The following is a 17483-nucleotide window of genomic DNA, read 5'->3' on the forward strand; positions in this document are numbered from 1 at the left end:
GGCTTCATCAAATCAAGGGGAGTGAATGTTGGCACAAATAGCCTGGATGATTTGGTGCTTAAAGATTTGATGAAGGTACATGAAGCCATTGCCTTGAAACATGTTGGAACCATACTTAAATTGATGAAGATGTGAAGATTTTGTGTTTCACGTGTTGATCAAGTCATGTGTGCGTGCTCTATATCTGAATTATTCATGGAGGAAACAAGCTTGAAGATTGGAGTTCCTTTTGTAGACCATTTAGCATTGTATATATGTATAGGGTCTTTTTGGTATCTTTTAATTTGTTGAAATATTTTTCAACAAGTTAAATGGTGTCTTTTAATCTATTGAATGTGTTTTTAACATATTAAAAGGTTTGTTGCAATAGTTTTAACTGGTACATATTCAATCAGTTGGTTTATTTTGAAATCGACTGATTTCACTTAACCTAAGTGAAATCAACTGATTGATTTGAGAATCAGCTGGTTGAATTTCATAGCAATTTGACTATAAAGTCTGTATTTTTTGAAACAGAGTCAAGAAGACCATTTTTTAGCACGAAAATTGTTTGGAATCTGTGGAACTCTCTCTCTCTCTTTCATGATCATATAGATTGGCAACTGTTGAAGATTGATCTTGGATTATTCTTGGTTATTTTTCTTGGTGTTTGAAGCTTGGAGAAAGAGGTTTTGGTAGGCAAGGTTGTGCTACCACTGAGGTTTGGTCTTTCTCAAGCTTTTAGGTTGTGCCTGGTGGTTTTTCAGGTCTGCAAGAGGTTTCTTGCTGTGCTGGTGTGATTCTTATGTGATTCAAGAGTCATTATGTGGTGTTTTGCATATTTTGAAAGTGTAGTGTTGTAAACTTTGTAAATCTTTTGAAATAGTGCAAAGGTCAGGCTCGGGTTGCCTTGACCAACTAGATGTAACTCAGGTTTGAGTGAACCAGGATAAGAATCTTGTGCATTGTCTTGTCTCTATCTCTCATCACTTGTATTGCACTTTAAAGTTCAAAGTATTTTTATTTGAACCATATTTTTGTAATTCTTTTGTGATCTAGCATAATCTATAACATTGCTCATGTTTGCATAACTAATCTAAACCTATCTTGTTCAATCTTTGTTGTTGCACTTGGGTTAAATCGTACATTTCCATTTCTTTTGTTTTTCCAGTTTTTTAGCCTACTGTTTTTGTGATTTAATCTGTTGATTTTATCAATATTATATCTGATAGAGGACTATCCCAAGATTTCATAAAAGAAGAACTTGAAGATGAACCTTTACAATTTAAAGGACCTATGAAGATCATGGCTTGGAGCGCATTTAAATGATAATTTTTAGGAAAATTAGTTTATGTTTTTAGACTTTGGGTTTTCTTTTAGAAATTAGTTAAGTTATATATTTTTGGGCTTTGAGCTTTCTTTTATAAATTAGTTTATGTTTTATGTTTTTAGGCTTAGGCCTTCTTGTAGGGTTCTCAGGTTTTCTTAAACTTACGTGCCTATATATAGAGGTACCAAAAACTAATGTAGACACTTTTTAGTCATATATAGAATTTGATTTCATTAAAGAAAGGGTTCTCTTTGTTCTTGGCTTAGGCCTCTGGTTCTTATCAAAGATTAATATTTTTGTGGCGAATCTTCACTTGACTTACCAATCTACTAGATTGCGGCATCCTCCATCTCTGTCTTATTCTACGTTCTTCTTTGATTTATTCATGTCGTGCCTCTTGAAGATTCAAATTCAGAAATGATCGTACTCTTTCCTAGATAGGATAGGATCGTATCAGTATCTGTTTAATGAAATTAATCAGTTATCTCTGTTTTTTAATCGGCTGAAAGTTTCCAGTCCAAGAGTTTTTGCATCTTTACTTTGTGGTCAATTTGATTCAATTGAAAGCTGTTTTAGGATTTAAAAGTCAACATATTTTTAACTAGCTATTTCAACCCTTCCTTCTTGGCCTTTCAACCATTTCATTACTTACATTATGTATTAATGGGTTTCCTTAGTACATAATACTCAGTAAGAGGCTCTCTAAGTTGCAAAGGCTGGGTACTATGTATTAATAGATTTCCTAAATGCATAGTAGTCAATAAGCGGCCCTTTGAGTTACAAAGGTTGGGTACTATGTATTAATGGGTTTCCTTAGTACATAGTAGCCAGTAAGCGGCCCTCTGAGTTGCAAAGGCTGGGTACTATGTATTAATTGGTTTTCTTAATACAAAGTAGCTATTAAGCAGCTCTTTGAGTTGTAGAGGCTGGGTACTATGTATTAATTGGTTTTCTTAATACAAAGTAGCTAGTAAGCAGCTCTCTAATTTGTAGAGGATGGGTACTATGCATTAATGGATTTCCTTAATACATGGTAGTCAATAAGCGGCCCTCTGAGTTACAAAGGTTGTGTACTATGTATTAATAGGTTTCCTTAGTACATAATAGTCAATAAGCGGCCCTTTGAGTTGTAGAGGCTGGGTACTGTGTATTAATTGGTTTTCTTAATACAAAGTAGCCAATAAGTGGCCATATGGGTGTATGGGGTTGGGTGCTGTGTACTAAGGGATTTACTCTATCCATAGTGTGGTTGGGACATTTTCCTCTTAGACAAATTGTGTCGTCTCCTTGTACGTTACTAGTAATAGCTCATCTTCTGCTTTGGTTGATTCGTTAAATGTTGCGTAGTGAGCCTTCTTTTCAAACTCGAGATGTTCATATCGAAAGTGGCTGAGCTTGTGATAGTGGAAGCAATCAATGAGTGCTCGATTAATGGTTGTCGTCCTCGACCTCGTCCACGACCACGACTTGTTCCAGATTGATCATCATGAGTTATTTTCAGTACTTGTTCATTTGGTTGGAGACTTTGCATTCTTTGTTCATGGACGAGTAAACTGCCATGAAGTTCATTTATGTTGAAGGCACTTAAGTCGTTGGACTCCTTAATAGAACACACCACGAAGTTGAATTTTGCGGTTAGTGATCAGAGTATCTTGCTAATTATCGTGCTAGAATCTACTTTCTCACTGTTTGATTTCATCTTGTTAACGATACTAAGAGTGCGTTGAGGTACGTATCTACTTTGTCCCCATCTTTCATGCTTAAAAGCTCGAACTCGTGGCGTAGTGCTTGAAGCTGAGCATGTTTTACTCTCGTTGAGCCTTGATACTTCTTCTCCATGGATTGCCAGATTCCCTACGATGTACTTTTGTCTAATATGGTTTCCAAAATTTCTTGATCAATGGCTTGGAATAGGTAATTTTTCTTTACCTTTAGATCCTTTAGATTGGCCTTAGTCACATTCTTGCGTTGAGCCTTAGTGGTTGTGGTTTCAAGCATTGGTACGTCCTCTTCTACGAGTTTTCACAATTCTTTGCTTCGTAAGAAGTTTTCCATTGTCATGAACCAGAAGTCATAATGGCCATCGAACCTTAGTATGGTCGATTGTACGAACTTCTCTAAAGTAGACATCATTTTTTTCTCACACATTGTACTCTCACACTTGGATGTTTTGTGGTTCTCTCACAGCACCCTATGCTCACACTCACTCTATTGCAGACCCTTTCACTCAATGATGAAATGGGTCAGATTTTACAGGACCAACCTTTGTGAGAGTTAACGAATGATGAAAGAAAAGAAAAAAAAAAGTAAATAAAAAGGCAATAGAAGAGTTTTAATTCCAAACGAAAAAATAAAAACTTGATTGAAAAGGATATTTCTAATTATTGAAGAATGGGGCAAAGAATTAATCTTAATTACTCTTCGAGATGGAATAGAAGAAGGAGAGAAATACCAATTGTAGAGTATACAAGACACGAAATAAGAGAATGAGAAAATGTTTTATTCAATAAGCAAAGTGGCTCATATAAGTCTTTACGATATATGTAAAACTGAAAGTGCCGTCCTGTAAGGCAGTTGAGTAGGCACGTAAATAAAACAACAACGTAACAACCCACGCGATAAACAAATCTTACCAACTTAACATATGCGTAAAAATTGCAAAATAAATTGTGGGCCAAAATTACAAATTCAGCGAGATATGGGAACCGAGAAAATAATCACATGTTTTGAAACACTAATTTCTACAATTTTTAGAAGACTAGAAATTAAAATAAAGGCTTTGATTTTTACTTGTTATGTATATCAGTTTTGATTAATTGGAGGCATGGGAGAAAAAGATTCGAGAGTGGTAAAGCGGGTCCTGTGTTGGGTCGAATATAACAAACACATGATGGATACAGACGGTGACGTAACTTGAACTTGTCAGTGATTTGCGGTGGTTGTTGAGAATGGATGCGAACGGAGAGAGTGAGAGAGGAAAAGGAAGTGTGAGCTTAGAGGGAGAGAAGGTGATATTGGTCCCTTACATGGAGGCACACGTCCCCAAATATCACCAATGGATGAAGGACCCTTCTCTCCTTCAGGCCACTGCCTCCGACCCTCTCACCCTTCAGCAGGAGTACCAAATGCAGCTCTCATGGATCCAAGACCCTTTCAGTTCACTTCTCTCTCTCTTGCACTAACCCTAACCCTAACTCTATCACTGTCTCTTCAAACTTTTTCACTGCTCCTCATCTCAATTCTTGCAGAGGAGACCTTCATTGTACTGGACAAGGACTTGGTTGTTGGACAATTCTCGCACGGGGAACCCCACCTCGAAGGTCACTGCCCTTTTCTGTTTCTAATTCCACCGGTCACTTTTTTTTTTCTTTTTTAATATAACCAAATTTTAACTGCAGCCATGGTTGGTGATGTAAATCTGTTCATGAATGATTTGGATGATCCTCACGTGGCAGAGGTTGAAATAATGATTGCAGAACCAAAGAGGTACCCAATTTAACTTCCGTTTCATCAACTAGTTGCCCAATTACTCGTTTATACGATTCTGATTGAAATAAATTGTGTATTGCCTCATTCTATTTGCAAATGGAGGAAAAAAAACGTGAAAAGGGGACTAGCAGTAGCTTACAAAACAACACACTAACTAATGCCCCTCTATAGCCGTTACGTTATCATAATTGGTTTACCTGCTGCTTCTTTGTGCTCATTGCTGCCGTGTTTCAAAATACATTTTTTATCTTATAACAGCTTGATTTCCTTTCTTTGTTCGACAAAAGAGAAAATTTTGGCATGTATGTGCCGGGAGAGACAGAAATTAAAATCAGATACAGAGCCAATTGAAATGAGTTGAGATTGTTTAGAAGTAGCACACTAGCACTATCTATGTATAATCCCTGTTCAATGGCTTAATAGGTTTCTACACAAAAATCCCAGGTGGCAAGAATAGGAAAATACAAAGGAAAGTTACTTGAATATCTCCTTTCTAAACTTTCATCTCTTTCTTCATGTGAGCCTTATCGTTTTGTAAATTTGCATCTCAGGCATGTGAAGAAATTTGAATTTGTTCTGAATTAATTAATTGTATTGTGGCTTATGCCTATCTATTTTTTACTGGTGAATTTAGGTGCTTCTGTTGCTATTTTGAATGATAACTCTATTCAATCATTTTCCATGTTATGAGCAGAATATATAATGTCAGACCACGAACATAATTTTTCAAGTTTATATTGTTTTTACTTCCCTACACTGGGATCTATACTCCAACTTTTAATTCACCTGATTATGCAAGTGCAAGAGATAAAAACCTTTCATCTGTCTTCATCTAGCAGCCTAAGTTTTTGGGCTGATTTAGTCTCTTGAAGCTTTGGCATGTCTGGACGAGTTTTTCTATACACACTTCTGTAAGAAAAAAGTAAAAGGAAAGAATAAATGAGTTTCTCCATATGTTAATATTAGAATATAAATAAGTTAACTTATAGAAATTGTCTCGTAAATGTTCTCTAAATTTTTATTTTTTAACTTGTGCACAAGTTAACTTTAAGCTTATGTAGAAATTCATTATATTTTTCCTCCTTGTGCTCTCTCCAAAAAGTGTATATAGAAAAGTTTGTCCCAACAAGTCCTCGGTATTAAATCTCGTCATTCTAACCTCTATCAACTTTCTGTTGTTGGCATAGCCGTAGGAAGGGACTTGGAAAGGAGTCTGTTCTGATGATGATGACCTTTGCTATCGAGAAGTTAGGAATTAATACCTTTCGGACTAAAATTGGGGACTCAAATGGAGCATCCCTTGACATGTTCAAAAAATTGGTTTGTTCGCCACATCTTCTTTTTATCTTCCCTTCTGTGTGTCTTACAGCCGTACATATAACTTATTTTTGAGTGGTTACGAGACAATGATGCTTTTGAACAACAAAATTTTATGTTTGCTCAACATATTCATTAATTTTAGAGACATGATCATTCTATAAAATGATTTCATGCACTCCCGTTTTAAGAAGCATCTCTCTCTCTCTCTCTCTCTCTCTCTCTCTCTCTCTTCCAAGGTTTATTAAGTTTTCTAAGTTTGACTCAGTTCATGGATTTTGTGTAGGGGTTTGTGCAAACCTCATATAGCAGCATCTTCAAAGAGGTGAGAGTATTTAAATTTCAATGGATTCCCAGACTGTCAGGCAAAGACATATGCTTTGTTCTCACATGATTGAAAGTGCAAGTTATTATTTAAATTTAGCTAAGGAATCTAACTTTTCTTTTCTCAAATAAATTGGGGTTAAAATCCATATGCTTTGTGCTTATTTAGTAGGAGGTACAAGCTAATTGATTATTTTAAATTGATCTACGGAATGTAAGTTTCCTTCAAACCAATCCTATTCTCAACTATTATAGACTTATAGCGATGGCCGTGTTTTGAGTTTATAATACAAATAGAAACCCAGGATTAAAAGAATCAGAGTACAACAACACGCACTACAGAGGTTTAAGCCCTAACAAGATTTGTGTAGAAAAGCAAAACCATTCCCAAAATAATAATTAACACAATGTACCCATAGAAATGTGTGTGCGTTTGTATACAAATAATCTAAATTGATATTGGATATTTGCATAAGGTACCCATAGAAAATATACCTGTTTGATAATGGTACCTTCTCGGATGCTATTATCTCCGATGCCCAAACACTCCTTTCCTACCATTATGGCCTATTTATCTTGATATCTAGCGCCTTAATCATGGTTAACTTTTGATTAACTTTGTATACTATAATGCTTCACATTTTGTTTCCACTGTGCCTTCTTCCTTCTGTAGACTGTTTAATAATCGCTCGTTCCTATTTTACAGGTCACTTTGGAGTTGCAAATGACACAGCCCAAGAAAGAGGATATGCTTGGTTTAATGAAAATGGTAATCAAGCATACATAAACGTAGCGATATCACTTCCAGTTTATTTGTTGGTAATAGAATGATCTCTTCGGTTGCTATTCTTGTTTTGTGATGTCCGGTTAAAGTGTAACTATGCTAAATTCTTGACATTATTCATACAACTATAACCTCGTCTAAGTGTAATAATCTGGAACAATATTAACGGCGGAGATGTTTAGCGTGTTTATATTTTTCATTTTTAAATGAGAAGAACAGACCCGATGCGGAGGAGAAAATGCTTCTGAGCTGTTTGTTTTTTGGTTTTTTAAAGTATATTAAGATAACACAATCTGGAGTGGATGTATCAGAATACACATTTTAGTCGAGAGTTAAAGGGTAGGAGTGTTTGTTCTTTAACATTATTTTTTCACTTCAAATCTTATGCAGTCTTATTGATATCAGATAACAGAATATATCAAATACCTTAAAAATCCTTTTTAAAGTTACGGCGAAACCATAACGGGTTTGATTAGAATTAAAAGAAATATAATATATGGATATAGATAATTAATAAAATGTATATTTTGTCTAAAAGAATGCGAGAGGAGGCGACCGGCGGTGGCAATCGACGATGGGCAGCAACAAGGTCAGTGCAAGAAAAAGAAGATAGAAGAAGACAAAATTGGGAAGGGTTAGTAGGGGTATTAAGTTAAAAGATATGTTTATTGGGCCTGATTCAATTTTAATAAAACATTATTTGGACATTTAACCCATGTTAGCTTGCATCAATATTTTATAATTAAGAGGGGTGAATTGGTTTTTCAAACTTTGTTTGTTTTTACACTTGAAAAACAATTTTTTATGAAATTTTTAACTTATTGACAAGAGGAATTTAAGAATACATATTGTCTAACATCCAATTTTATTAATGAAAAGAAAGTACAAGAGACAACCAGATTTATACCGGTTCGATTCAATTGAATCTACATTCAGTCTCTAGTTTTCCTCACTAGAAATTCCATTATAACAACAACAAGAGAATGAATACAAGAATCTCCTATGTAATTCCTAAACTCTAAAAACACTCTTGAAACAATCCTTCAAGAAGTGCAAAAACTGAATGCTCCAAGCAATTACAAACACCTATCACAATCATAGTGATAGAACAATAACACCTGAATTAGTACATAGCTTTGGTATCAATATTACACCTTCTTCATTAGATCTTGATGATCATTCTTGATGAACACTTAAGCATTGTTGTAGAAATTGCTCCAAGAAAATCTTCAACACACTTTCTTTTCTCTTTTGGTTGTAAAAAAGTTACTCAAACCAGGTGCAATGATCTGGCTATATGAATAGGTTGTTGTATGGGAGTACCTAGTTGATTAGGTTATCTAGCTAATCAACTAGATTATGACAGAACTTGAGTTCATGTTCCAGAATTAATCTAGTTGACTAGATTAGTATTCTAATCGACTAGCGCGACAACAAAACAACAATTTTAACCATCACACACATCAAACATGGCTTAATAGATTAGATTAACATTCTAATCAACTAAGTGTGAGGCATTTAAAACAAGTAGCTTGACACACATCAAGTTCATACACACATATGTGTCTTGTTTGAATTCTAATAATTCTATACTATCATTTTTCCTATGGACATCATAAAAAACATCATAGATATAACCAATAGCAACAATACACATAAGGTCGTTTCTCCCTGAACCTCTAACTATTTCTTTAGCATCTTTAAATTTTTGAAAAATTTCCAAAATATTTTTTTGATTTTGACCCACTAACTAATCTGCAGCCCTAAAATTAAAGGTAACGGATGTCGAGAATAATCTAACTGGATTTTGACATTCGAAATATATATATATATAATATCTCTTGCTCACATGCTTCAATGTGTTAAGTAGTCATTGAAAATGAAACAAAGCGGAAAAAACAAGGGAAGTAAAATTATGATTACAATGATTTTTTTAGCAAGTTCTTCCGTTGAAAGAGAAATTTAAATTAGTTTTATTATATAATTTCTTTAATATTTTTACTTACAAATTATGTGTATGTAAAAATTAAATGTGATTATTTAATTTTAAATAAAGTTATAGACATACAAAAATAATTATTTTTAACTGGAGTTACTTTTGGCGTTTCTGGGAATTTTAACTCTCATTAATGACTTTACCTGAGGTTCTCTTTTCCCATGGAAGAACCAACGTACCTAAGAGATTAGTGGAGATTTTTAGCAATTCCTAGTATTTAGCACAACTTACTGGAAGTTTACAAAACCCCTGATAATTATTGGGGTTTACAAAACTCCTGGTAATGGTGGGGTTTACAAAATCCCTAGTAATGGTTAGGGTTGGAAACTCCCAGTAATGGATGAATACTAGTTGGACCTCTCATGTTGAATAAGATAGGAATAGACCAAAGAGAAATGGTTTATGCTAGTTGTACTATGACCAAAGAGTAAATCTAGATTTGACATAAATGAATGATCATATAAATCATAAATATACATTTTATTTTGTTTCAAATATAACAAAGGGGATGTTAATATAATCCCACTTACTTATAGGAGTACACGTCGGACAATATTTTATTAAGTTCAAAAATATAATTTCCTTAAACACTCACTAGTGCAGATTATTGTTTTTAACTCGCCTTATATGCCTCGGTTATCAAAAAACCGAAGCATATAATGGTGCAGTGGCATTTTTGCAATTCTACCCAACTTTTATGCCTCGGTTCACAGAACACCCGAAGCCAAAAACGGTGTTATGCTTCGGTTGATAAAAAATCGGTGCCAAAAGTTAGCATATGCCTCGGTTGCGGAGAATCGAAGCCAAAAACTCACATATTTGGCCTCGGGTGATTGACAACCGGTGCCAAAATGCATGCCCTTTTTTCTTTTTCTTCTTCCCCATCGCAGTCTCCATTTCTCTAAACAACTTCATTTCTCTCTTCTCTCTCCCTGCAACCTAGCCAAAATGCGTGCCTTTTTTTCTTTTTCTTCTTCCCCGCCGCAGTCTCCATTTCACTCAACAACTCCATTTCTCTCTTCTCTCTCCCTACAACCTACCCCTCTACCGTCGCCGGTTCGCTGCCGCCGTTGGTTCACTGTGTCGCTGGTTCGCTGCCACCGCTGGTTCGCTGCCGCCGCTGGTTCAATGCACCTCCATTTCCTCCACCTCCATTTCCTGTTTCCTTGATTAAATTTGATATGTAGTTTTTAGGGTTTGTTGAAAAGGGTGGCTGAAATGCAAAGTGGAAGAGGGGCTGAAACCAGGGGGCTCAAATGTTGGCAGATCTGGGCACGTTGGTGATGTTGGACCAAAGTCGGGAAGCAGAAGCTGTGCTAACCAGATCTGGAACGAAGATAGTGTTGAAGAAGAATGGTAGGATTGAATGGACGGTTGAAGGGATGGAGGGAATACCCTTAGCTAAAAATAGGACTTATTTTACTAGACATTACGGTGCACTCTTGGAAGCAAATATGAGATTCTTGCTGATTGCCATTCAATTTGGATATTGCTGATTTCCACCGTGCTCTCGAACAACTTACCACAACTGTAGTGGTGTTCTAAAAAAATGTCCCCTATGGCCTTGGTTCTTACGATACCCGAGGCAGAAAAAGCGCTTTATGACTTCGGTTAACACCCGAGGCCAAAAGGTATGACTTTTGGTCTCACCCCAATATGCCTTGGTTCTAAAACCGAGGCAGAATAACAAAAACAACCGGGGTCAAAAGTCCTTATTGCACTGGTGACTCCACCTAAAATCAAGGAAGTATATACCCATAATTTTTATGACTCCACCTAAAATCAAGGAAGTATACACCCATAATTTTTAGATTTATGGGAAAAAACAAGGAAATATTAGAAAAAAAAAAGGAAATTTTAAATATAGTTTTAAGTAGCACCATGATTTAAATTCAACATTTTCGGTTATTTTCCACTCAAAGTTGACTATTGTTGAAAACAACCTCATTAATGTGAACTAAACAAAAGCATAATTTATAACCTCCTTTTTCACACCTTATAAAAGAGCAATCAAAGTAGGTGAATTGCATATTCCACCACTAAAAGAAAGAGCAAGTATAGGTTAATGTTCATTAGAAATATAATACTCATTTTATCACTCATTTGAATTCTGTTAAGTAACACCATTCAAATAAATACAATAATTTTGGACAATAACATTCTCCGGTTGCAACTAGTTATCAATTGGTGAAAAAATGACACCAAAATTGGTAACTATGGAGCATAGTTTCAATTCTAGCTCCAAGATACTACTATAACAGTTTCTAAGAAGACAAACAAAATATCTTAAGATCCTTATGGTAGACACCTTTATTGTGGCAGAAACTTACACCATCTAGTACCATGTAAATGTTGTTTTTTTCTAGCCAAGACCTGCGAGTAGAAAACATAAGATAATAGTTTAAGCATTTGTCTCTCATTCTTGTTCCAAACTCTCGAAGATAATTTCTTAAATAGGAAGGAAAGTTGGTTATTTTGGAGGGTGGGAGACTTGGTTGTGCTGCTCCTGTAGTGTAGCCTCTAGCATATATTCTTCCATAATTGCTCTCATCTCCATTTCAATAAGGGCAGTAGTTGCTTCTTCATATTTTTTCCTACCAGTATGATATGTATCACTGTGAGATGTTGCAGTACCAAAATTCACCATTTGCCAGTCAAAATATAATATAGCAGCATATGAAAGCATTGGTCTTGACATAGATGACCATAACATAAATTTACAATTATTAGTGTATTTAGAACATGCCCTAGTAAAGGCAATGGTGTTGAATACAACAAGTATAGTGCAATCACAATCACCACCTCCCACCGCATTATTTGAGCATATAATCAAACCTTTCTATAATTTCTATAATCAAATTATTTAAGCATGTATTTGAAAAATTAAAAAAATCAAGATGAATATAATATACTTTGAATTTGATCATTCAGTGACAACTACTGATACCCTTGAGTACTATCAAACATATTTCATGTTCACCATCTCTTAGATTTAATCTTATCCATCAAAAATAGTTTGCACATATACATGAATTAAGAGGTTTTCAAGCTTATTAATTAAATACCACACAGAAGGAGCAATCAATAAAGCAACACAATACTATATTCAACATTAAATAAGCCCTTGAAAACTTTAGAAGTAGGTACCTGCATTATTTCTAAAACATCTGTCTCAGAATTGAAGTCATAATAGATACTTACTACAGTAAGCTTCAGAGAAAGGAACAAAAATGCCAAATGTGATTGCTATTAATATTAGTAAGGCTATGTGAAACATAAAAAGTGTCTTTTCTAACAACAAATGAACACCATCTTCTTCTTGTTCTTCTTTTTTATTTTGATCAGTTACTCTACTTGATGCTGCAAGGACCGCACATAGTTTATAATTCCATCCAACATTACAGCCATACCCATGGTCAGCAAACATTAATTTAAACGTTGAAATATGAGAGTTTGGTTCATCAAGTTCCACACAGATTGAAGCTTTTACATCCTGGAACAATATTCTGTAAGCACCTTGATTTCTCATTGACTTTCCCTCTTCTAACTTGAACAACAATAAGATATACAAATATGCATTAGTCCACGTTCATCACAATCAAACAGACAAGAAAAATAGCCAAAGTGAGATTGAATATATTCATCTATTTGATTGTTTCATTTTTTTAACTTTTCGTGTTGGTATTTAACAATTCTTTCTTGGTTCGAAGAAAGTGAAGTTAGGAATTATATACACACCCTTTCTGCTAAATTGTGACTATGGGTAGCTTGACCTCTTATGGCTCTCACATGGACCACTTCCTTTGCTTTGTCCTCTTCTATCACATTGCTTTTTGCTCTCTTTCCTTTTCTAGAACTCTGAAATTATTCACAAAATAAAAACCAAACTTAGTCTTGCTCTTGCATATACGTTTTCAAACAAACCTGCATTAGCACTTCCCAGTTTCCTCACAAGCTTATTTGAATTAAAACCCTCTCACATTCTCACTGTCAATTACAATCTACATGAACCATAAGTGTTCCATGTGGGGCTAGCTTAGGCCTATGATTTTTAATTATAATTTGACGCCTACACATAACTTCATTAACTTATAACATTTAGACTTAAATAACTATCTACCACAATCACAACATTTCATGATTTATAATAATTAATTCAAAACTAACTCTCTTTAGTCTGTGACAGTAACACTGTATAGGTTCCAATGACTAACTTGATATATGGTTAAAATAGTTTAATTAAATTACACTATGATGTTTGGCATCAAACACTACGCCAAAATTGTCGATAGATAGCACTTTTTTTTTCATAGACAGCGCTTCTTAGGCGCTCTCTATTGGAGCGATGTCTATTAATAGAGAGCCCTTGCAGAAAAGCATAGTCTAATGATTTTCAATAGACAGCGCTTCTTCAAATAAGTGCTCTCTATCTATACGTCAATAAATAATGCTTCGCCAAATAAGTGCTTTCTATCTGCATGTGAATAAACAACGCTTTTCCAAATAAGTGCTCTCTATCTGCACGTCAATAGACAACTTTTCCTCAAATAAGTGCTCTCTATTTGCATGTCAATAGACATCACTTTCATTATCAAACGCTCTCTATTGGATGCATTTTTTTATAATTTATTTAGTTTTCATTCATTTAAACAAATGTGTTTTATAATATCCAATGCTTTGAACAAAAAACGCTCTCTATTTGGTTGATTTTTTCTTTTATAATTTATTTTATTTTTTATTCATTCCTTCTTATTTTAGTATTATATTTGCATAAAACTTATATGACAACTATTAAAATCAATCAAAAGTATAACAAAATGTGATTCATAATAATATGCATGCATTGCAAGTTGTCCTTTAAAGATAGTAAACAAACTACTATAATACACTTATACAAAAAAAAAAAAAATTACAGTGTAGTAGCTAGTATCAAATCAAGTATCTAACCCAAAATGACCCAAGTAAGCAACCAATATGAAGCCTCAAGAGTAATAAAATTTAATAAAGCTTGAAGTAACACACTAATTCCATGGCATATATGAACCTAACATAGTCTTAGAATATTCCCCAACCAATTGATCCTGCAATAAATATAAATTATACTTGTCACCAACTAGATACAACATTAAAATGAAATATAGAGATTCAAATTATCATGAGCAATGACATAGTTTTATAAAGACACAAGCATAACATACCAACCTATAATAAGCATTTACTAATGAGAAAAAAACACCAATCTTCCCTAACTTCAATGATTTGATTGTCAGAATATTGTGAGGAGCTACTTGTTGTTGAATCATCATTGTCCTCCCATGCAGTGTATGCACGTCTCTCCTTTGGCTTTTTCTCCTTTTTCCTATCAACACTCTTCTCCTCCTTTTCTTTGTTAGCATTTGGACATTCAATTTTGATATGTCCTTGTGTTTAGAAGAGTTTGATTCATTGTGTTTGGAAGTATACCTCTTGGGATTACCTTTGCTACCTTTTCTTTTGAGATACTTACCAAACCTTTTGACAAGGAGATTCAAGTTCTCACTTTCACTTGATTAAGCCACCTCATCCTCGGGTTCCTCATTCTTTTTGGTGCTAGTCTTCAAGGCTATGTTCCTTACCTTTTCTCACTTGACTCAAGCTCATTAAGCCTTTGCATCTCAATCTCATGCTCCCTAAGCTTACCAAACAATGCAGTTGTAGTCAAAGTGGATAGATCTCTTGTTTCTGAGATAGCCGTGACCTTTGGTTGCCAAGATCTATCAAGACATTTCAACACCTTGATGTTTAACTCTTCTTTGTCAAATTCCTTACCCAAACCCATGAGATGGTTGACTATGTGAGTGAATCTCTTTTCCACATCCGCTATAGATTCTCCTTGTTTCATCTTGAATAGCTCATACTCTTGAATCAAGGCATGCTTCCTTGCTTTCTTAACATCATTGGTTCCTTCATGAGTCACTTCAAGAACCTCCCACATTTCCTTGGCACTCTTGCATTGTGAAACATGAAAAAACTCATCCATGTTGAGAGATGAAGTAAGGATATTCTTTGCATTTCAATCATATTGGGCTCTCCTCCTTTCTTCCTCAGTCCATTTAGTCCATGGCTTGTCAACCTGCATATTATCAACAATATGTTTAGGAGTATATGGTCCATCTATGATTGCATCCCATATCCCTTGATCTATTGATTCAATAAATATTTTCATCCTAATTTTCCAAAATTGGTAATTAATGCTACTAAACATAGGGGGTCTATGAATTGAGGCACCTTCCGCAAATGGTAACTTGTTTTCAACCATTTCAAGTAGTTCATAACAGATTTAGGACCTTACTTGAGCAAATTTCAAGTATACCAATTGTTAGTTTTGAAATGGTTGAAATGCCAAGAAGGGGGACTTGAATTGGCTAGTTAAAAATTTAGGCTATCTTTGAAAGCTAAAAGCCACCTTTAATTGAATCAATTAGATCACCAAATTAGGATGCAAACAATATTGAACTGTACTAGAGTTTCTCTTCAAGCATATTAGGCCTGCCTGCGACGTACAACCTAAGTCCACCAGCCAGACACATCAAGGTCCCATCCTTCGTGTATAGGAGTTGATTCACTTTTGGCTTGAGAAGTCCCTAATTTCCTCTTCGACTCTTAGGTGTTTCATCCTTAGCTAGGGTTTCCATGTAAACACGAAGGTGCTAGGCTTAGTTCATGTTTTTCCCTTTCATTGTGCACGACAACCTAGTTGTTAGTTTTCCTTTCCTCTTTCCCTTGCCTCTTTCGTCCTATACATAGAGGCAAGCAACCATATGAAAGACAAATTTTTATGAATGTAGATGATATTTCCTTTTCTCAAAAGCTCAAACCCTAACCTTCTAGTTAAGGTTTTTGCCTCTTAGCTTACCAAACACGATGAGACTCTGAGAGGAGTTGAAACAGGAGAAATCCCTCTATTCATTGAGAGTTTATTCATCTTCTACTGTGAGCGCTGATTACAAGTCTTATGTTACGTAGATCGACACATTTGGAGGCTTCACGTGGATTTAATCGAATTTTCCACCAATTGGATTGATTTTCCATGAAGCATCGCCCATCACTACCCAAGATGCACTTGAAACCCTACTTGCAAGGCACCTTAAAGCCCTCTCCGCGAAGCATCATAAAGCCCTCCTCGATAGGCATATCAAGCCTTCCATGCAAGGCACCATAAAGATCTCCCTGAGAGGCACATCAAGCCCTCCCCGCGAGGAACCATAAAGCTCGCCTTGATAGGCACATAGAGCCCTCCCTACGAGGCACCATATACTCCTTTCTCAAAGGCACTTCAAGCCCTCCCTGTGAGGCATGATAAAGCCTTCCCCAAGAGGGATATAACACCCTTCATTCAAGGCATCATAAAAACCCTTCCCGCGAGGCACATGAAGCCCTCCCAATGAGGCACCATAAAGTCTTCCCCAAGAGGCACTTCAAGTTTTCCCTGCGAGGCACTATAAAGCCTTCCTCAAGAGGCACATCAAGCCCTCCCAACGAGGCACTATAAAGCCCTTCCCAAAAGGCACATCAAGCCCTCTTCGTGAGGTACCATACAACCCTTTCTGCGAGGCACCATAAAGCCTTCCTAGAGAGGCACATGAAGCCCTCCCGTTGAGGAAGCCCTTCTCGAGAGGCACATCAAGCCCTCAACGCAAGGCATCATAAAGCCCTCCGTGATAGACATATCAAGTCCTCCCTACGAGGCACCATAAAGTCCTCCCGAGAGACACATCAAGCCCTCCCCGCGAGGCACCATAAAGGCCACCCCGATAGGCACATTAAGTCGTCCCGTAAGGCACCATACTTGTAGAATTTAATTAATTAAATACATAATTAATTAATAAATGCGGGTGGGAAGAGCATTTATGACATTAAATTCTGATTGGTATGATGTGGAAAAGTGTTAGCTCAAATGGTTGAGAATACTTTATATGTGTGAGGGGACTTAAGTTCGAGTCCTATGTCTGTCAGTTTTAAATATATGATAATCATGTTGTGGAATAATATGATATTTGAATTATAATAGCTAGTGTCAACACCCAATTTCATCCGGGACAACAAATTTTGATTTAAAAAAAAAGTGCTTGAAGAATATATGGTTAATTAATTTGTTCTTTAATCAAAAATAATTTTGGGTGAAAATAGTAGAATTTATTTTCGAAAAAAATAATAAATAGAAAATAAAATAAAATAAAACACAAAAAGAAAAAAAGTGGAGAGAGGAGAATAAATAGAGGCCT

General features: G+C 35.5%; 1 protein-coding gene and 1 pseudogene across 1 annotated transcript; one reads left to right on the top strand and one right to left on the bottom strand.

Moving 5' to 3' along the window:
* Window positions 1–2606: 2606 nt before the first annotated feature.
* On the bottom strand, window positions 2607–3370 carry LOC146885444 (uncharacterized; annotated as a pseudogene).
* A 754-nt stretch (window positions 3371–4124) lies between these two features.
* On the top strand, window positions 4125–7413 carry LOC114186811 (Acyl-CoA N-acyltransferases (NAT) superfamily protein). The gene is made up of 6 exons (XM_028074838.2): window positions 4125–4465; window positions 4558–4629; window positions 4708–4795; window positions 5986–6118; window positions 6402–6440; window positions 7146–7413. Exons 1-6 carry the CDS (start codon window positions 4258–4260, stop codon window positions 7224–7226), a joined length of 621 nt encoding a protein of 206 aa, XP_027930639.1. The 5' UTR covers window positions 4125–4257; the 3' UTR covers window positions 7227–7413.
* Window positions 7414–17483: the final 10070 nt, after the last annotated feature.

The sequence above is a fragment of the Vigna unguiculata genome, chromosome 6, assembly GCF_037176805.1.
Source record: "Vigna unguiculata cultivar grain cowpea cultivar isolate G323 ecotype 2 chromosome 6, ASM3717680v1, whole genome shotgun sequence".
Lineage (NCBI taxonomy): Eukaryota > Viridiplantae > Streptophyta > Magnoliopsida > Fabales > Fabaceae > Vigna > Vigna unguiculata.